The sequence below is a fragment of the Nilaparvata lugens genome, chromosome 13, assembly GCF_014356525.2.
Source record: "Nilaparvata lugens isolate BPH chromosome 13, ASM1435652v1, whole genome shotgun sequence".
NCBI classification, from domain to species: Eukaryota; Metazoa; Arthropoda; class Insecta; order Hemiptera; family Delphacidae; genus Nilaparvata; species Nilaparvata lugens.
The window spans coordinates 4,077,161-4,100,552 of NC_052516.1; the positions used below are offsets into that span (position 1 = coordinate 4,077,161).

General features: G+C 30.9%; 1 protein-coding gene across 2 annotated transcripts in view; it reads left to right on the forward strand.

Annotated features, from left to right (window-relative positions):
* Positions 1-23,392, forward strand: part of LOC111054984 (elongation of very long chain fatty acids protein 7) — a 47,039-nt gene that overhangs the window by 13,223 nt on the left and 10,424 nt on the right. The window contains exons 1-3 of one of the 2 annotated variants that reach the window (XM_039439604.1): positions 414-719; positions 15,337-15,404; positions 23,115-23,302. In XM_039439604.1, the coding sequence (XP_039295538.1) occupies positions 15,341-15,404; positions 23,115-23,302 (252 nt within the window). In that variant the 5' untranslated portion in view covers positions 414-719; positions 15,337-15,340. Of the gene's footprint in view, positions 1-413; positions 720-15,336; positions 15,405-23,114; positions 23,303-23,392 lie in introns of those variants that run through there. The other variant, XM_039439605.1, reaches the window with a different exon arrangement.

Consider the following 23,392-nt stretch of genomic DNA (forward strand, 5'->3'; position numbering starts at 1 on the left):
ACCGGTCTTTCTAAGGTATCAATAAATCTGTGGTTTTTGACAATTTCTTAGGCCCGGTTGCACAAAAGCCGGTTAAATTCTAACCGTGATTAATTCCGCGAGAACCAATCAGAGAAGCCGTTTTATCAAAAACGCATTCTCTGATTGGTTCTCGTCAAGTTAATCACGGTTAAAATTTAACCGGATTTTGTGCAACCGGGTTTTAGTATTTTTATTTAATATGAATAATCACCACAATATATCAACTTCTCAACTACACAAAAAAGAAAAATAAATATTTTAATTTATTATCATTTTAATCTATTCCTGAAATCCAACAACAATATTTAAATCTGAAGAATCCAAGTTACAGAGCAGTTCTGCTTGTAACACCAGTGAGCAGCTCTGTGGGTAACTGTAAACATTCTAATTGCATCGGGAGTGTATTTTGGTTTCTCTCGCAGTCATTGAGCCTGAGTCCACCTGTCAGCTGTCTAAAGTGTAGACGGAGTTACGGGGCCGATTTGCACTCTTTAGACTGCTCTAGACTGCTCTAGCTCGCTCTAGCTAGACTAACAGAGCGTCCATTCAACGTTGACAAGTCTGTCACCAACCTAGATACAGTTCAGAGTTGATTTTTGAAGTGGTTTCAGATTTTAACATTTTTGAAAGTCGGTTCTTTGGAAGGTGTTCTTGAGTCGGTTTTAATATTCTTTGAAAGACAATTTTTAGGAGACAATGTGAGTAGATTTTTGTGTATTTTTATTGTAATGAAGTTTTGGCAGTGATTTGTTTTGTAGTTTCATGAGGTATTATTGTTTCATTTTATTGAATTCATTTTTATTTTGTTGTTTCATTTTATTCATCATTTTATTGGTATTATTGATCATTTTCTTCTAAATTCTTGGGAAGTGACATTATTTTTGAATTCAAATTGAATAGATTTTCATTTACAAAAATATGATACAAATTTATAAAATTCATTTAAACATTTATCAGTGAATACTCTACACAAAGACTTGAGTCTGTGGGTGGAGAGTGAGTTCTTTAAATTGCTCAATAAATTGTTTTATTGTTTCATGAGGTATTTATTGTATTTATTCTAAATTTTTGTCAAAATAATTATTCAAACAAGCATTTATTCAAAGCAGCACAGGTAGTGTTCCTTATCATTTTATTTTTCACATCAGAATTTGACAGTTATAATAATAATTATGGTTGTTTTTTGAGCTCAATTGAAAACAATATTGAAGATGATTTGTAGTTTTCATTCTATTATTGGCGGAGATTTGTTTTAATGTTGAACAATGTTCTACTCTAATAAAGCTATAATTCTCCAAGTATATAGTATTCATTTCTGAAATTTTACTGGATTAATTGCAAGTAATATGAATAATAGTTAATAAATTAAAGTGACAAAGCTTTATCAAACTGCATGTATTTCAAATGTGAATGAATGTATAAATGAAACACTCAACAAAATCAACAACTTTAGAAATGAATCATACTGCTCGCTTTATTTAATTTTCCATGAATGAATAAATTATTTCATAGTTATTCTACAGTTGATTCATCATGTATTGTGAACAATAATAAAATTTGAAATGACATCATTTATTGTAACAAGCATACTTGCAATAAAAACCCTCACTAAACTTCAAAATATTAAAAAAATATTATGATTTGGTGGCAATGGAATAAAAACAAGATAGATGTTGTATGTTGTATTTTCTTCTTAGACCAGTTTTAATCATTTATGCTTTATAGTATTTACTATATATTATTAGGCTATATCTATGATAACAGTAAGATTTCAATATTTATGAAAAGACAATTGTAGTCTTTTTATGCTGAGAAAATGTTGTAGACACGTAATTACAAGATGTGAATAATATGTTTAAATTTGAGAATATTTCAAAGACTTAATCAAATAATTTAATTGTTATTATCACAGTAGGCCTACATTAGACAGCATCAATCGATTCAATATTCCACTACATTATGATGAATAATTCTATAGTCTGAGTTTTACTCTAATATTGGCGTATGAAGGAGGCTCCTTTTTCCTTTTATATTATCCTTGTAATACAAAATTTCCAAAAACCTTGTATATACGTCGACGCGCAATCAAAAAAGGAACATACCTGTCAAATTTCATGGAAATCTATTACCGCGTTTCGCCATAAATGCGCCACATATAAACAAACATAAATATAAACAAAAAGACATATAAACATAAAGAGAAATGCAAAACCGTCGACTTGAATGTTCATTTCGCTTGGTCAATTAGTTTGTTTCTGTTGTTATCAATATTTCAGTTCAAAATTTGTCATCATCTCATTAAAGTCAACTTATTCATCTAGTCCAATGTATTTTGTATTATAGGAAATATGCAACAAAATTCATTCAAACATTTAAACATTAAGAGAAATGCCAAACCGTCGACTTGAATCTTAGACCTCACTTCGCTCGGTCAACTATACTGAGTATTTATATTAATCTGGAGTACCCATTCAAATTATTTTGTCACAACATTTTTTGCTACCAATGCTATTTTCAAGTATATTTATTTATATTAAAGGAAGCCCTAAAGAAAAAAGACAATACATTTGAATATTTTCTCATAAAAAGTCACTGATAACATGCTCATTGCACTGGACGATATAACATTGTATAACCCAATATTTATTTACACAATTATTGATAAGAGAATAGGATATTATTCACAGTTGTGTTGTGTTTTCATTCAGAGTAGAAACTTTTTTTTTGAATGAAAAAAGACTAAGAAATTGTCAAAAAAAAAATACTTTTTTTGTGAGTAAATCTGATGATTTGAGCTTTCAAAGTCAAACGAAAAATAAACGTCCAGTCATTACTGTGAGGTTAACAATCTACATACAGTAGTTCACTTAAAACCGACAGCATATCAGTTAAATGAGAAGCGTTGAAAAACTTTATCAAGAATTCTGACAGCCTGAAATTAATTCACTACTAAATAGATCCACTACAGATTGTCAGAATTGTTTGAATGTAAAGCATAGATGGGTTTCTATGAGGAATGCTGTCAGTTTATATTGAATCTAGCTATAGTGAGGTCCACGTTATAATGGCAGTGGTGAAAGATGTAGTGAGGTCCACGTTATAATGACAGTATTTGATCAACTTAGGTTTCGCTATCCTTGTCTATTATTCGACAAAGCCGATGTTACCATCCTTTTCTAGGTCCACAACGATGCCAATTATGTTTTTGACGGTGTAGAAATATAATTAATTAATGCAGAGAATCGGCATCGCTATTCTTCTATCTATTTATCCACTGCCATTATAACGTGGACCGCACTATGGGAGAAAAACGTTGCCGATCCTCTGTCTTGTCAATGCCTTCTATAGACGGTAGCTGATACAGGTTTATTCATGTAATACTAACTGTTCATTCTCGTTTTTGAATAATCAATTATAATATAATTATTTACTATTTATATTGCCGCCTGTACCTACAAGAAGCAATACCTTTCTAATTCACCTCTGCAATAGTATACAAAATGGAAGAGTAGTGATTCTTCAGTGTAATTCACTTGAAACCTTATTATATTTTGAAGTTAGAAATGGGAGATGGATTTAAATATATAGCTATGGTGAATTTGATATTTTCGAGCTCAAAATTTAAGTGTTTTTATTCTTTATTTTGTGAATTTATAGTTTGTTTCATGTTTTTAAGAAACTTTTATTATTAATCCATCCAAATTTAAAATTGTTTGTTTTATTCTAATTTATATTTTAGATTGTGATTTGGTGTAGAAATTTGAATGGACATAACCTATAATATTTAGACAATTTAAAACTGAATTAGGAAATTGAAGAAGTTTTAGGCAATAGCCTGTTTTTTCTTTTCCGATTCTTGTTTTTTTTTTTTTTTTTTTTTTTGCTAACCTTATAAATAAATAAATAAAAGGAGGATGGATTCAAATAGATGAGGAATGAGAATATTGATTGTTTTAGGATGAATAGAGGAGATTTAACTTGTTATAATAATTTATTGAATACTTCAAACTTACGGCCTAAAAAGTGATACAGTATTATCAAATGATGACAGAAAAACAAAGTTTCATTTGTTGGTATAATATTATTAGGCTTTATATGACTCTATTGTACTTTGAAATTTAACTTCATACTATAGTGAGATTTGCATCAAACTGTTAGCATTTCTCCTCTATATATATAAAAGCGAAATGGCACTCACTCACTGACTGACTGACTTACTCACTCACTCACTCGCAGAACTAAAAATCTACCGGACCAAAAACGTTCAAATTTGGTAGGTATGTTCAGTTGGCCCTTTAGAGGCGCACTAAGAAATCTTTTGGCAATATTTTAACTCTAAGGGTTGTTTTTAAGGGTTTAAACTTCGTCTCTTACCATGTATATTCTTCTCTCAATCTCTTAATTATAATTGAAATTTCCATATCATATGTTACTATAGAACTATAATCTAGATAGAGTACCTCTTCGAAACAGTTGTTAACTGGCAACTAAATTAATAATTTTGTCAGGTTGGCATTAAGTTGAGTTGACTTTGTTAGGTTGGCACCAACTTGAAGATTTAAATGCATTTATCGCGGAAAAATTGATTGGGCACTGCTACTTCAATCCTGGGAATATTATATTACTAGCCGTCAGGCTTGCTTCGCTCGCTATATCCGTTTAGCCAGACGTTTAGTCTAGACCCCCGACTGGATTGTCCTAACATATGATAAAAATGCTCAAATGAAAAATGCAGGCGAGCGAAGCGAGCCTGCTGATCTCATTCTTGGACGATCCAGTCGGGGGTCTAGACGGATATGGCGAGCGAAGCGAGCCTGACGGCTAGTCATAAATATACTTCAACCAATATACTTCTCATTTAATCAATGCTCACGGTTTCAAGTGAATTTCACTGAAGAATCACTACTCTTCCTTTTGTATACTATTGCAGAGGTGAATTAAAAAAGTATTGCTTCTCTTACAAGAGACAATATAAATAATAAATAACCTAGAAAATAATCCATTCATCCTATCATTTACAAAATAAACAAAACATAATCACTATTGTGAGGTCCACGTTATAATAACAGTATTTGATCAACTTTTGTTTTGCTATCCTTGTCTATCATTCGACAAAGCTGGTGATACTATCCTTTTCTAGGTCCACAACGATGCCAATTATGCTTTTGACAGTGTAGAAATATAATTAATTAATGCAGAGAATCGGCATCACTATTCTTCTATCTTTATCCACTCCCACTACCATTATAATGTGGACCTCACTATAGCAAAAATTTCTTCTACTATCAAATACTTAATTGACTACTCTACAAATTTTTTATAAGTATGATACCAAATCAACATTCTAATATAGAATCTATTGCAAGCTACGATTATCCTTGATGTCAGAAATCACTATTATTATTGATAAATTACATAACTTTGAATACGGTAGTCTACGAGGTAATTTCAATGAAATTTGCAAAACTTGCAGATTAAATAATGAATTTGATACATAGTCTCTTCTACTCAATAAGACTTTACAAATACCGTAACTAATTTGAGTATTACTAGGATTGCAAATTCTCATTTCTTCAATACAAATAATATATTATTCCAATCCAATAGAGGCACACATAAATATAAGGCCTAATGATAGATCTGAATTCTTATTTATCATTTCCATTGCAACATATATTTCACCCCTACACTCAGACGAATAGTCCTGTAGGGGTATATTCCAGTAAAACATGCTCTGTATTACAATGTAATCTGTATTTTGTATGGAATAAAGAATATTTGAATTTTGAAACGATACACACTACTTTTACAAATAATAGATTATCAAGAGAAAAAATGCATGCAATAATATAAATACATTCTTAATCTAAAAACACTCTACTTACAAAGGCTACATTTGTACAAATTAATAAAAGCAATATAAAAACCTTTTAGTACCTTGTAATATTTTTTAAAAAATTGGTAAAATATTTCAAAGTTTTTAATAAAAAAGGGTACTACAAGGTTTTTATATTGATTTTATTAATTCTCAACCTATTATTTCATTAATTTCAAGGGTACTATAATTCTATTTTATAAATATGAATACAATATAAGTTTAAGAATAAAAATATATAAATACAATAATACAAACAGCAAAAGAACAAGTAAATAACAAGAGCATAGTTAACAGAATAGTTAGACTACCTATACTACCTAGATCATAAAAGCTTGAAAAAATAGAGACTTACTGTTAAAAATATTGTCTGTTGGTTTTTAGGAGAAGATTTATCAAAACCCATTACAATTTAATCAATTTCTGATTTTAAAGTGTTTATTATTTCCAATTTCAACTGTATTCTATGATATATGTATTCTATGATATTGGCTACCTATATATCAAGACTCATTACAAATGTAATCAATTTCTGATTAATTTAAAGTGTAGGCCTATATTATTTCTAATTTGAACTGTGTTCTATGATATGTATGGTTATATTCTATATTATCTGAATGCCATTAACACATCTGATGTTAATATAAATGATCTTCAACAATGGAATGGTTGCAAATAACTGACAATTAAATCAAGTTTCCTTGCCATCAAAATGTGATGTAATAGAGACAACCTTGCCTCAGTTGTGTGATTCGCTTTAAGCTGTCAGTATTAGTTTAATGGGTAGCTCTAATGCTATCATATAAGGAATGCTGACAGTTTGACATGGATCTCAGCATACATGTTACGAGAGTATGTAGCCTTCATTCATTCAGAACCAATTCACTATATAATTAAATAGACCGGATACGCTTCTAATTTGTATCCACGTGTATAGACTATGGGAACCTCCATTGAGAAGTTGATGAGTTTTATGAATTAGTGGATATTTTTAATCAATTTTATAAGGAATTATAATGTATGATATATTTATTTCATTTATTCATGTATACAGGAGGTAATCCCATTCTGTCTCCTTCACAAAACAACATACAATTCGTCAGTACCTACAAAAGAATTTTCAAATGAAAATATTAGAAGATACAGTTTTAAAAAGTGTTATAATTATTACAAAACAAGTAGCATATTGAGAAAAAATATTTACTACTGTATTTAGAGAAATATTTTTTAAAAGTTTTACAGTTTAAATCAAGACCAATGTGTAGCCTATTTTTCCACAGTACGTCCGTACCGTCACATTTCTTGAACATTTTCCATTATTTCAATAATATTTGAAAATTATTTATCCTAAAAAAATACACTTTAATCTTATCAATTAATCACGACTTCTTTTGGACTAATTTCCAATCAAAATTTGGAAATGGAATAGTAAGGGCTAAACTGTTTTCACATTTCCAATCATTTTATGAATTATGTGATTTTGTCTCTGTTGAATAAATCTAAAGTAGGTACCTACTTCATTTCTTGTCATGAATGATTTTTATTCAAAAATTATTTATTGTGAATACCTTTCAATTTGTATTACCTATTCTTGTCACTGATTTATTTTCTTCACATAAAGGCCTACATGATAATTTGTAGAATATGCTTACAATAAAAACCTTATTCAGTTGCATTTTTCTCTACACTTCTCTTGATATCTGAGAACTATTTATATGAAAGATACACCTCTTTTGAGGGCCCGGCCATCCAGAGAGCGGTCTCTGATCTATAAAAATGAAAGCGAAATGGCACTCACTGACTGACTGACTGACTGACTGACTGACTGACTAACTGACTGACTGACTGACTCACTCAGTCACTCGCAGAACTAAAAATCTACCGGACCAAAAACGTTCAAATTTGGTAGGTATGTTCAGTTGGCCCTTTAGAGGCGCACTAAGAAATCTTTTGGCAATATTTTTACTCTAAGGGTGATTTTTAAGGGTTTAAAGTTCGTCTTTTAGCATCTATATTCTTCTTCTTATTCTCTTAATTATAATTGAAAAATTTCCATACCATATGTTGATATAGAACTATAATCTAGAGAGAGTACCTCTTCGAAACAGTTGTTAACTGGTAACTGAATAAATAATTTTGTCATGTTGGCATTAAGTTGAGTTGACTTTGTTAGGTTGGCACCAAGTTGAAGATTGAAATGCATTTATCGCGGGAAAATTTATTGGGCACTGCTACTTCAATCAGAGCTATTCCTGGGAATATTATATTACTAGCCGTCAGGCTCGCTTCGCTCGCCATATCCGTTAAGCCAGACGTTTAGTCTGGACCCCCGACTGGATCGTCCTAACATATATGATAAAAATGCTCAAATGAAAAATGCAGGCGAGCGAAGCGAGCCTGATCATCTCATTCTTGGGCGACCCAGTCGGGGGTCCAGGGGGCGGAGCCCCCTGGCTAGACGAATACGGCGAGCGAAGCGAGCCTGACGTCTAGTTCTTTATAAGTTCTTGGACATTTATATCGAAGATATTTTCAGGCTGCAATGTTATAGACCCTTTCTCAATTGATTTGAATTCTTTCCAAATCTCTATGCATTCACATTTGAAGACGCTAGACTTAGGCTACCTACTTTTGTTGCAGTCTTCACTGGCAATAAGTCACACACAGAACTGAACAACTCTATAGTGGAAGATTCACTGCTAACTGAGAGCGTTGGCTGAATGGGAAGCATTAATGTATATAATGCTGACTGTCTGAAGTGAATCTTTTATCACTTTATACAGCAGCGACCACATCATTATTTTGGCGTTCAATGACTTTCACTCCTTATTGATGATGATGATGATGATGGTTCGAAACCGTTTAACGTGTGTATGCTGACGAGTGCTACAGAGAGAGAGAGAGAGAAGATGATGAAGAAGAAAAAGAAGAAGAAGAAGGAGAAGAAGAAGAAGAAAGAATAGACAAAGGAGAATAAGTTTAAGTTTTTTTTTTTTAATTTCAATTCTATTGGTTGATTTTCTGAAGAGAATAGCACACAGGACAGAGAGGCAAAGAAGAAGATGAGGCAGAAGGAAAAGAAAAAGAAAGAGAAGGAGAAGAAAGAAAATAAGGAGAAAAGGAGAAGAAGAGGTAGAAGGAAGAGAAGAAGAAGAGAAGAAGAAGAAGAGAAGAAGAAGAAGAAGAAGAAGAAGAAGAAGAAGAAAAGAAGAAGAAGAAGAGAAGAAGAAGAAGAAGAGAACGGAGAGAAGAAGAAGAAGAAGAAGAGAAGAAGAAGAAGAACGGAGAAGAAGAAGAAGAAGAAGAAAAGAAGAAGAAGAAGAACGGAGAAGAAGAAGAGAAGAAGAAAAGAAGAAGAAGAGAAGAAGAAGAAGAAGAAGAAGAAGAAGAAGAAGAAGAAGAAGAAGAAGAAGAAGAAGAAGAAGAAGAGAAGAAGAAGAAGAAGAAGAGAAGAAGAAGAACGGAGAAGAGAAGAAGAAGAGAAGAAGAAGAAGAAGAAGAAGAGAAGAAGAAGAAGAAGAAGAAGAAGAGGAGAAGAAGAAGAAGAAGAAGAAGAAGAAGAAGAAGAGGAAGAGATAGAGCAATAGATAGTGCAATAAGCCAGAATATTATTGAGAGTCATAGAGTGACGAAATAGCACATCAATGGAAGTAGCCTACCGGTCGGTTTAGAAGAACCTGTTTAGTTTTGTTGATAGTTTCTTGCACAATTTGAATTCTGCGGTGGTGCATTTATATAGTCGAGAGGAGAGTTGAGCTCAACTAGAAACTAAATAATATTATAATGCCGCAAATTACACTTTGTCACTTTCTATGATTTTCTTTGAGAAGTTATCATTTCAGTTCAGTTCAGTTTTCAATATTTGTAATTATTTGTCTGATATTCAAGAGTCTATGCCAGAAATTAGACTATCTGAGATTGTCTATTCACGATTATGTTTATCATAATATTGTGCACTACTTTTAGAAGTAGGCTATCATGATCAAATCAAATCAAATTAAAATCTTTATTGCAGAAAATATAAAACAATGTTACATTAAAATCCCTATTGCAGAAAACATTAAACAATGTAATAGTATAACTTCAAACTACATCGAATACAAGCCAAGTTTTCTCAAAAATGGAGAATTCATGGTCATGACCTCACCATATTAGAAATAGCTCATTACAGCACAGCACCCACATAATAAAAATTTTTTAATGATTCAATCATTATTTAATTCAATTATTGTAATGAATAATCTATTCTATTACCTCAAACTATTAGAAATAGTTCATTACAGCACAGCACCCACATAATAAAAATTTTCTAATGATTCAATCATTATTTAGGTAATTCAATTATTGTAATGAATAATCTATTCTATTACTTCAAACTATTAGAAATAGTTCATTACAGCACAGCACCCACATAATAAAAATGTTTTAGTGATTCATTTTAATTCAATTAGGTATTGCAATGAATGATCTAATTCTACTGGATGGCTTGAGATGAATTTAATTTTCTCAACTAATTTCCATTTAAGGTGAAAGGAGAGAGATGTTTTCAGTTCTAAATAATTTATGTGGAGCACAAAATTCCCAAGTTAAGAAGATTATTAAATATGGTTAGAAATCTTTAAATAAATAATTTTAATTATAAATAGGATTGAATAAGATTACTGAAGTTATGTGGAACACAAATTATATGGGACTAATCACATCTCTTTTATTTCACCTTGATATGGAGAAATCCTACAATATTTCGGTTCATAGTGTAAATTTCAATTTTGAACTTATTCATATTTCATTATCAATAAATACATGAATAATCTCTTATTCTACAAATTTTATAATAATTCATTTCAATAGATATTCTTCTATCTCTTTTCTATATAGGGCACCATAAATCACTTGAAAATGGCATAAATATCCTAAACATGTTGTGATAAAATATTTCTCAAAAAGGGTACTGAGATTTTTACTTTTCTTTATATTGATATTCTTCTAATATGACTTGACGGTTCAAAACGAATTGAGAAGGCTCATTTTGATTTTTATAAAATTGATTTTTGTATGTATGAATTGTGATAATGGTTTTGTAAATAATTACTTTATATTGTAGAATTGTATTGTTTTTATGCTAGAAATTTTGAATAATATATAATGACGATTGACCATACATTTTGTTGAATGTCTTATGTCAATAAAGAAATTTCTATTTCTATTTCTTGAAGTACAGTAGGTGTTTGATGGTTCAAAATGAATTGAAATCAGTTTTTCAATCGGGAGATTTTTCTCGACCAGATACTGTAAGAAAAGAAAGTTAAGAAATTTCTATTTCTATTACTTGAAGTACAGTAGTGTTTGATGGTTCAAAAATGAATTGAAATCAGTTTTTCAATCGGGAGATTTTTCTCAACCAGATACTGTAAGAAAAGAAAGTAAGAAATTTCTATTTCTATACTTGAAGTACAGTAGGTGTTTGATGGTTCAAAATGAATTGAAATCAGTTTTTCAATCGGGAGATTTTTCTCAACCAGATACTGTAAGAAAAGAAAGTAAAGAAATTTCTATTTCTATTACTTGAAGTACAGTAGGTGTTTGATGGTTCAAAAAATGAATTGAAATCAGTTTTTCAATCGGGAGATTTTTCTCAACCAGATACTGTAAGAAAAGAAAGTAAAGAAATTTCTATTTCTATTTCTTGAAGTACAGTAGGTGTTTGATGGTTCAAAATGAATTGAAATCAGTTTTTCAATCGGGAGATTTTTCTCAACCAGATACTGTAAGAAAAGAAAGTAAAGAAATTTCTATTTCTATTACTTGAAGTACAGTAGGTGTTTGATGGTTCGAAAAATGAATTGAAATCAGTTTTCCAATCGTGAGATTTTCCCCAACCAGATCCTGTATTGCAGATCAATTTCCACACAAACTCTGACGTCTTTTCTATCGATATAATAAAAAGCGGCAACCAGTTCTCCACATTATACAAGTATTCAAATAGTTGGAGGATTTTTTTTCCATCAAGATACCTAGACCCTGCCTGGTTTGTGACGTCATAAGGCGCCAAAAAAATCCGCACGATCCACTACTCACTGTCAGCATTGTTTAAATGGGAAGCATTGGAGATGCTTATGGGAGATTCTGACAGTATGTAGTGAATCTCACACTGCCTGGATACACTGTGACGTGTGTCTGAAAACCAGAAACTGAGTCCTTGACCAGAAAGTTTCACAGATCTTGTTACAATTGTGGCCTTGGAAATGATCAATTTTATCCAAATATGCTAATTGTATTTTGGTTTCTTGAGGTACAAGAATAGAGAAAAGATAGCGTTATGCAATAAAAGATTATAGTAGCTTTTGTGTCATAGAAAAGAGATAGTATAATGCTATCATTTCTCTATTACACAAGCTACTATTTTACAAAGTTTAAATACCTACTGAAGAAGTAAGTATTCAAAATTCGACTGAGTAGTCACTACAAAATTGTATTTTGGTTTCTGGAGGTATAAGAATAGAGAAAAGATAGTGTTATGCAATAAAAAATTATAGTAGCTTTTGTGTCATAGAAAAGAGATAGTATAATGCTATTATTTCTCTATTACACAAGCTACTATTTTAGTAAGTTTAAATAGGTACTGAAGAAGCAAGTATTCAAAATTCGACTAAGTCACTGTCGCTGTTGTAGAATTTAATTACACTTTAATTATTATTTATTCCTGCAGATGTAAATTTTTATATGTGAATGAAGATTTATTTATTTTGATTTTCATAATATTATAGGCTTTATCAAATAGCCTTTACAAATGAGTAAGCAATGCAGGTTACCTAGATCATTGTAAACCTCTATTCAAGGAAAATTCAATATTAACAGTTTTCAATGAATTTTTGTATCAGTGCTTGAAATAGATAGAATTGAGGGAAAATGTACTGACGGTTGCCAGTGATATTCACAATTATCCGACTAGGGCCAGTGGAGATCTGCATGTACCTAGGTGCAGACTCAGCAAATCTCTTTCGAGTTTTCCAATAGTGGGGATAAAATTTTTCAACCTTTTACCAGCCTCCTTCCGTACCCTTCCCCTGCCTGTATTCCTCAGACATTTAAGAAAATGGCTCATAGAAAATCCATTCTACTCTTTAGAGGAATTCAGGACAGTGGTAGGTAGAATAAATTATTAATGTCAACTATTACATGAAATAGTTAATTATAACGTAGCCCTATTATGGGTGAACTATTGAATACTATTAATTGATATTGTTGTCTTTACTCATTTTAAGGATTTTTTATTATGTATTTTGACCTAATTATGATTTTATTATGTATCGTAATTTTATAAAATATTTTGTGACGTAGCCTTATGTACTACTGTATCGCCAGGCTAAATAAATTGATTGATTGATTGATTGAGTGCATGGTTTTTTAGTAGGTATTCAATTTGAGCTGTACAAAAAATCTATTTTTTATAATATTTTTCATCTTTGTTGAAAAATCTACACGTTGACACTGTATGTATCTTCATTCTCAATTGCCGATGGAGTACCGAGGGCCGTAAAAATTTTATAAAATATATCACTTATTTGGAGTTTCTCTAAGTGATTTATTTGACAAAACTACTTTATTTAGAGGTATTTTTAGAGTTTCTCATCAATCATAGGCTTCATCATAATGAAATCTATCATAGGCCTAGACTATTTCAATAAACTACCACAATGAGACATGGGTACTGTATCTTATTCGGTATTTTAATTTGAAATGTTAGGTACTAAAAAAATCTATACCTTGAACTTGAATCCTTTAATTAAGACTATTAGGTAGTGTTGAATAAAGCTTCCGTTAAATAATAATGAGGAAACAGCGTGGTGATCAATTTAATGAAATTTACTTCTTTAATTGAATAGTTTTAACTATAATCAATTAAAAATTTAAATACATTAGCTTCAAGATGAAAAACAAACTAATTGGCAAAATTTTTAAACCTGGAAGTAAAGCAACTCAGTTTTTAACTTGGAAACTTCTTGAGTCTACTTAAAACAAAATCGATTCCCAATGTTCTATATTGATGAATAAATTGGCCAATCTATAAATGTGACATTCAATAGAGTCCCTCAATTAGGAACAGTGGAAACAGTTCCTGGTTCATTTTAAAGGATTTCTAAGCGTTTAATAATAATATAATAATAATAATAATAATAATAATAATAACGAGTGACCTGGCTGGTTCAGGTCGCAACTGATCAATTTCAGGGCCTCTGACATGACCTATAAGCGTTTAATGAACAATATCAACTGTTGTTTACTGTAATAAAATCAGTTATATGGCATGCGATCATTGATTTTCAGCAAAATTCACTTGAATATTAGATTGAATTACTTCTCAATTGGAATTGTTAATCGTTTTATTTTATGACTCTATCAACTTATTAAGGAAATATTCAATCACGTGATACCGGTAGGCTAATTCTATTAATTCACTGAAACTTTACTCATTTTATTCAGCAACTTTACTGGTGAATAATTCAATAATAATTATTATTATCTTCAATTATTAAAGACAATAATATTCCAAATTATTGAAGAAAGTAATATTCTTCAGCATTGTATTCATATTGTAGATAAACTGAGATTGTAATAGGAATAAGAATAAACACGACATAAGTATTTAATACCTTAAGAAAGGTTTTTAATAACTTGAACTATACAGGTTTTGAATTGGAATGAGTTTGTTTGGAGACTTAGTAACAGTAATAACAAATTCAAAACATAAAGTTGTTATACTACATTCTTCCCCCCAAAGAGTTAATGAATGTAGTCATTCAAATAATTAGGAGGTCTTCTATTTCTAAAACTTCTTCTTGGATATGTATTTTGATTTTCTTGTCCAGTAGTCTGTTGTATAGGTTGTAAGCTCTCGGCAGTAGTACTAGTTTCGTTTTCTTGGTTTTGGGTTGCTTGATGATTATGGAAGTATTCAAGTTCAGGTTCGGAAGTTGGTAATTGAGAATTTTCATCATTTTCAGAATCGGTTTGTTCTTCGTGATCTCTGTTTTTGTACTCTCCAACTGGAGCAAGATGACGTGTTGATACTGTGGTTTCTCTTCCATCAGGTAGCTTTACATGTGCATACAATGCTGAGGCATTTCCATTTAGAAGTTGGACCTCTTCAACAAGTGGCTCATATTTAGATGTTCGATTGATTTTTTTTAAATAGACAGGGTCGGAATTGAGAAGCCAAGAAGGAGCTGAAACACCATTGTTTCCAGATCTACGTGGGTATAAGAACATACGCTCATGAGGAGTTTGGTTTGTGGCTGTGGAAAGTAATGTTCTTGTTGAGCTAAGAGCATCTTCTAAAACAAGGACATAATATCTAAGCTTGTTTTATTCCAACATGAGGTTAAATGAGGTGATTCTCTTTCATCCTTTTTAATCAATCAATTTCTATTCTGTTCCAGCAATATGGACGCCCTAATAGCGAGGATATCCAAAGATTTTGCGGATATGAAAGAAGAAATCAAAACAGGTAAGTCTCTCTCGCTCTATAGAGTCTAGAATGATTTTTTAAATTCCAAAACACCTTCTGTGAAAATAAAGCGTCGTCTTATTTGTATTGTTAGCTTTCAATGGACTGTGACAAAAGTTATGTTTTGTTATGATAACAAAGCTTTCATGAATTAGCAGGTATGAACTATATTCGGCATATTACTATAATAAAAGTTTATGAAGCACTGTATTGTATTATTTTCAATGGTTCACTATGAGAAGAGACTCTCTTTCGTTTATCATAATTCTTTCAACTCTACTGAAGCATTGGATAGTACATGCACATGTTTGAAATGAAAGTATGTTGTTAAGAGATAACTGATATAGTGAGGTCCACGTTATAATGGCAGTGAATGAAGAGAGGAGAACAACGTTGCCGTTTCCCCGTCTTGTCAATGCCTTCTAAAGACGGTAGCTGATACAGGTTTATTGATGTAATATTAACTGTTGCTCACTCTAGTTTAAAATAATCAATAATATTTTATTAAGCAATAAATTATAAATTGATGTTGCTTTCCATGACGAAACACTATATAATAACTCTGTTGTAGTTCTGACACTGTGTAACTTGTGAATATTTGAAAAAATATCAATATACCTCATTACTCCAAGAAAATTAAGTGTTTTTTTTTCAAATATTTACAAGTAACACAGTGTATTGATTGATTGAGTACTTTATTTATGTAGATTACAATATATACTGGCTTATACACTTATATACAATAGCTTACAATACAGCAAAACTATAGATGAATTTACATAATATAGACTAAGAAAATAATTATTGAACTGTATAAGATATGAAAAAGCAGTTTGTAATATAATAACTATAGATAATAATCATATTGTTATGCATCTACATAAATTGGCGGAGCTTTGGACATATCAATGTCCATTCTTCGGAAAGAATATTAAAAATATCCTCCCCACTAACTCTCTACCAAAAAATGAACTACAACAGAGTTAATAAATTATATTTTTCAATAATTTCATGATGAACTTTCATAATTAAAATGAAATATTTTGTTAATTAATTATTAATTCTACATTGCTAAAGGACGATCTGGCAACAGAGCAAAGCGAGAAAGAGATTAACGCTTTGTGGATAATAGACAAGGATAGCAATACCATTGCTAATTAAACACTGTCATTATAATGACGTGGACCTCACTATAGCATTTCTAAAGTTTAAACTCAAATTGAAACTCAATTTTCTTAGACAGACTTGGGGATTATTTGGGACTGAGATGAGAAGAATGTACTACCTATTAAAAATATATAAAACAAAATAAATGTTAAACGAAAGTGAACAGGGAAAGAAAAGTCAAAAATGTCTATCAAACACCCCATTCTTATTTCATTCAAGAAGAAGAGGAGGGAGGATAATATGAAAGAATAAATTAAAAAAGGTGAGTATAAGAAGAAGAAGAAGAAGAAGAAGAAGAAGAAGAAGAAGAAGAAGAAGAAGAAGAAGAAGAAGAAGAAGAGAAGAAGAAAGAGAAAAAGACGAGTGGAGAAGCGAACGGGAGAAAGAAAGGGAGTAAATAGCATGAGGAGGAGAAGGAGAAATCGAAGGATACATAGAAGAAAAGATTCGATGATTGATTGATTACTTTATTTATGTAGATTACAATATATACTGGCTTATACACTTATATACAATAGCTTACAATACAGCAAAATTATAGATGAATTTACATAATATAGACTAAGAAAATAATTATTGAACTGTATATGATATGAAAAAGCAATTTGTAATATAACTATAGATAATAATTATATTGTTATGCATCTACATAAATTGGCGGAGCTTTGGACATATCAATGTCCATTCTTCGGAATGAATATTAAAAATATCCTCCCCACTAACTCTCTAACAAAATGATGAGGGAGATGAAGATGGTGATAAGATCTGATAAAGAAGTAAAGAGAGGACCAAGAAGAACGAAGCAAAAAGGAGAAGAATAAGAAGAAGGAGGAGAAAACTGGAGAAAACCTTTATATGAGTCTTGAAAATATTAAGAAAAAGGGAATCGATTATAAAGGAGGATAACAAAGAAGATGCCATTTGTTGGAGAAGTGGAAAAGTGAAAAAAGAAGAGGAGGAGAAAAGAAAACAGGAGCAGAAAACTTGGAAAAAGAGACTTGAAATGGGAGTGGAAAAAGGGCTTTGATGATGAAGGTGGAGAAGTAGAAGATGATATCTGATAAAGAAATAGAAAAGTAGAAAGTAAAAGAAGAAGAAGGGAAATAAGAAGGAAACAGGAGGGGGGAAAAGGAAAAGAAGAAGAAGAGAGGAGTAGGTGAGAAAGTAGTCGAGGAATAAGAAGGAGAAGAAGAACATGAAGATGAAGAAGAAGGAGAAGTGAGATTATGTGGAAGAAAACGAGAAGATGAGGAGGGAAGAAGAATGTGACAGGAGGTGAAAAAGGGGGAAACTAGAAGAAGAAGAAGAAGAAGAAGAAGAAGAAGAAGAAGAAGAAGAAGAAGAAGAGAAGAAGAAGAAGAAGAAGAAGAAGAAGAAGAGAAGAAGAAGAAGAAGAAGAAGAAGAAGAAGAAGAAGAAGGAAGAAGAAGAAGAAGAAGAAGAAGAAGAAGAAGAGGAAGAGGAAGAAGAAGAAAGATAGAAGACGACTAAGGACGAGAAGATGGAGAGGAAGGAGAAGAAGAAGAAGAAGATGATGAAGAAGAAGAAGAAGAAGAAGAAGAAGAAGAAGAAGAAAAAGAAAAAGAAGAAGACAAGAAAAAAGGAGGAAAAGAGGAAGGAAAAGGCCGCAAAAAAGCCTATATTTGAAGCCTGAACAGCGCAGCCTCAATTCGTACTAAGGAATCTAATGGATAGTTTGAGGTATGCACACAAGATTCACTCAGAGAGGCAACGCTCTTCCAAGATCGGCGAGATTTGTCCTATAAGAACCAGATTGTTGCATCATGTCTGACTTATCTGACCTGCCTTGACTCTGATTTTAAAAGTGGGAAAGTAAACTTCTGCTCTGTTGATTTTTGTGCATTTTGTGCTTGTGCGCATGCTTCAGTTGAGGTATTTTGCGGTGATTTAAAAAGTTAACAAGTTTAAAATATTGTAGAAGTTAATAAGTCGACAGATTTTTATAGAATTTATTTCATTAATAGAAATTTCATCATTTTTAAGAGTTTTTCATTTCATTGACTGTCTTTGCTCTCTATCTGACCTGCCTTGACTCTAGTCATTTCAAAATACTTTCAGATACTGTACTTTTTATTTATATTTTGATTATATGATACCTTAAATGCCGCAAATTAATTTAATATTTTTTTTTTAGTTCGTCACTTAGTTGAACCCTATTATTTTTAAGAGTTTTTCATTTCATTGACTGTCTTTGCTCTATCTGACCTGCCTTGACTCTAGTCATTTCAAAATACTTTCAGATACTGTACTTTTTATTTATATTTTGATTGTATGATACCTTAAATTCCGCAAATTAATTTTTTTTTTTTTTTAGTTCGTCACTTAGTTGAACCCTATTATTTTTTGCTTATAATTTTCAATTTCTTATTCTACTATTAACTTATTAGTTACTAGATTTTTTATTGTATCCAGTGTTATTAAAGTATAGTTATAATTTTTGTTATCGATTGTCAGAAGACTCCTCCATGCACACGGACTTGTCGTCCAAGCATAGAGTTAGCCTATTAATTTATTTTTTACTCGTTTTTCATATTAATGTTACAAACTAATGTATCGTCTTTACTTTGTTTTTACATACTATGTAATGTATGAAGTTTTTGAATAAAATGAATTGAATTGAATTGAAAAAAAGTGGAAACCTAAACCAATGTTCTATCAATTGATTTTTGTGGATTTCATGTCTCAGTAGGAAGCATTTCTAGATAATTTGGCTTCAATAAGTAGTTAATTACTGGCCAGTGGTTCATTAAGAATGAATTTCAATAATCAATAAGATTATGAAAAATATAGATATTTTTATTAATATTTATAATAAGATTATAATAAGATTATTGATTTTTCATAAAATAAATCATGAAAAGTGAACACTACAGTATAGGGCTACTGTAAATGAGTTTAGTAGATTTTTGCTTCAAATTGCATTATTTGTGTTACCGTACAGTTACCTATTATTTGAGTTAAGTATATTATTTGAATTTTGTATAAGATTGTGGAAGTTGACTGATGCTGTCTCTAATAGCTCTCATGGAATACATTCTCCTGTGCATTTAAATACACATTTTAGAGTACTTTTTGATAGCCTGATTATTTTTGAGTTTGTTATAGTGAATCGTCAATATTGGCAAGAGATTCTTCAATATTTTATATTTGCTTCTTGCTCCAAATATTCTTTCACTGAATATAGTAATGAGTAGAGCTGTATTATATATTCACTTATATTGTAAATAAGTTCACTTTCTTCGTAAGGACTACAAAAAAAATAAAGTACCCCTTTTTCAACTTAATTTCATTTCTCATAATAAAACATTTGTGAGAAATAAAATACATTTGGAAACAAGACTTTGATTTTTAATTTCTAAGTACAAATAATTTCCTTCTTAATTAGTACTTTCCGTATGTAGAAAATAAATCAGGAACGAAAGATGGAAGTGACTGAGATGAGAATGTTAAGATGGATGTGTGGGGTGACAAGAAGAGATAAAATAAGAAATGAATTGATCAGAGGCATTGTAAAAGTGGACCACTGGGAAAGAAAATGCAGGAGACAAGGATGAGGTGGTTTGGGCATGTACAGCGACGGGAGGAGGATTATGTTGGACGAAGAGTGCAGGATTTGGTTTTGGATGGTGTTAGAGGACGAGGTAGACCTAGGATGAGGTGGGGAGATAGAATAGCGGGAGAGTGGTTGGTGGAGAGAGGAAGCAGTGGATAGGGCTTTGTGGAGAGGCAGACTAAGAGGAAGGAATGCCCACCCTACTTAAATGGGATAAGGCACAGCCAAAGAAAAAGAAGTATGTAGAAAATAAATATTTCAATTTGGATACATTGATTCAACTCGCCTGTAAATCACCTATTTATTTATTATAACAAGTATGCAGTTTCAAATTGTTTGAGTGTTATGTGTTCATAATACCTAGTCATAAAAGATTAAAAATAGATTGAAAACAATAAAAATCCGATTTAATCGTCACCCAATGTAGGCCTACAAACTCTATAAATAATTGACAGACAAACCACTGTCATCAAAATGTAGTGTTCAATGATTGTGAGAAAATTCTCCTATAATAATTCGTATATACACATCTCCGCTTTCACTATATCCTAGTCTAAATTTCAAGGTCTTGTTTCTCTGTTTAACATCATGATTGTTTGTCTCTTTTCAACTCACTATAATTAGGCTACAATGTATTATAATTATTATTAAACGAAAATACCTATTAAAATCAATTAATTCTGAATTTCCATCTATAGTGAGGTCCAAGTAATGACAGTGTTTCATTAGCGATGGTATTGCTATCATTGTCTATCATTCAACAAAAGCCGATAGCGCTATCTCTTTCTCACTTTTCTCTGTTGCCAGATCGTCTTTTAACAATCATGTAGAATTGACAATTAAAAAATATTCCATCTTAATTATTATTACATTTATTACATTCCTTAATCACATCAAATTAATGATTGGGAGAGAATCAACAGGATAAACCCAAAACTGTTCCTCTCCCTAATTTTGATAAAAATAGTCCAAATGAGGTTATGAAAACACTTTTATAAAGATCACAAAAATTTACAGTCCAAATATACATTATACTAAAAATTTTGTATCTCGGTTGATCAGAAAGATGAAACAATAAATTATTATTACACTTGAAAATGCATTAATAAATTGAAAAATATTAAAGAACTTGATAAATTTGAAGCCATAAAAATTACAAAAACATTCACTATCAGCATATGATTATTTTATGATTATAAAGATTAATTATGTAATTATTGAAAATATAATTTCTTGCTTAATAAAATATAATTGATTATTTTAAACGAGAATGAACAGTTAATATTACATCAATAAACTTGTATCAGCTACCGTCTATAGAAGACATTGACAAGGCAACGTTGTTCTACTATCTTTCTTCATTGCCATTATAACGTGGACCTCACTATAGCTGTTAACCCTGTTGTAAATATTTGCAGTTGCAGAAGTCTTCGTGGGGATTTACAGCATTTAATTGGGATTTTCGTTCAATAATAATTATTCATCAATTAGCATTTGAACAAGTGCAATTTCTAATTTATTTCCATCTGCGGTATTGCAATTTTGGATTTATTCATCAGCATGCAACCATGAACTTGCCGTGGCTTCAAACATTGTTCTATTTTACATAGATTTTTTATTTTTAAATTCTCTACCTCTCTCTCCTTCGTTCTATTCAGTCTCTTTCTGTTTAATTATTATTTTTTGTTGTAGCATACATCTGCAATGAGTTCATTCAGCATATGACCTGCTGTTTTATTGAGTTTGAAAAGCTGTTCAAGCTATTTGAATAACAAAATCTTATTGTACGTACAATGTTTAAATGTTTTAATGCACAGAGTATTATTACTCAGTCGGATTTCATTGAAGTTTACAAATATTAGAATAATAATTTCCATGAATGTTTGCTCTACCTTCAAGTCTTCCAAAGAATCAATTAATGAACTTTCACTGTACAATGCTTGAATTCTTTGTTGCTAAAGTAATATTTCTTTGAAAATTGTTGAAAATTATTTTTATGAATTTTTGCTGATTAGTATCTAATTTAAGAATTTGTGATTTTATTGTAATAGTCCTACATTATACATTATTTATTTAATCTATATCTTTAACTCCTTTGTGAGTTCTATATGTTTTAGAAAACGATAATCGTTGTGATAAATGTGTATATATTTTATTTGTATCTACAATATCTACAATTTGTATCTACAGTTGATAGTTGCAGTGATAGTAGTTTTAATTTTTCTGCTCAAAATTTTCAAGTTTATTTCAATATTATTGAAACTTTCGGATTGTTTAGTGTTATTTCCGGCTCTTATCAACCCTTCGAAATTCAAAATTCATCAGTCATATCTCGAATACGTATACTCTGAGTGTTAATCTTTGGTGAAAACAGAAATTTTAAACTTAACCTCACTTTGGACTATTTATGTGCCAAAATCAAGGAATTGAAGAATTTTGGGCAATTGCCTGTTTCTCTTTCCAAATATCGTGTTTGTGACTGTTCTAATAAATAAATAAATATTATATTGGATTGGTATAGGGTATTTTAATTATTATCTATTTTAATAATATTGTCATTCATTTTCATAGATTCTATTAGATTGAACGGAGCTTGACAAACACATAGGCACATCATGTGTATGATAAGCTATGTTCAATCTAATAGAATCTATAAGGACGGAAAAATAAACATTTTGTTGGTAACTTTGGTGTAAACGCAGCTTTACTATTAACTTCCTTATGTTATTGAATAGAACGACTACGGTAGCAGTCAAATTTCTTCAATACAAGAATTTATTCACTTACTGTGACAACGAGATCTTTCGGCAGGTCCGCCATCTTCATGGTTGTCAACCTTCAAATTCATTTCTTGAAGAAGTTTTACCGCTAGTCGTCGTTCTATTTAGTAACAAAAAAAGTGACTAACGTCTTTCATTTTTTCACCAAATTCAATATATAATTTCATGTCTAATTTCTGTGTATATTCAGACGAAGTAGTGGACCAATGGCCTCTCCTGAACCCACTGATTGTGGCCTCAATCATAATCGGCTACCTAGTTTTCACATTGAAAATTGGACCCGAAATGATGAAGGACCGAGAACCCATGAGTCTCAAACTACCCATGATCATCTACAACGCATTTCAAGTCATCTACAATTTGTGGATGTTTGTCGCGGTCAGTTTTATCAATTTAAAAAAAATTAATTCATTATTTAACTCAATATTTTAAAGATTCCATTCATCATATTAAGTTATTCATTCATCA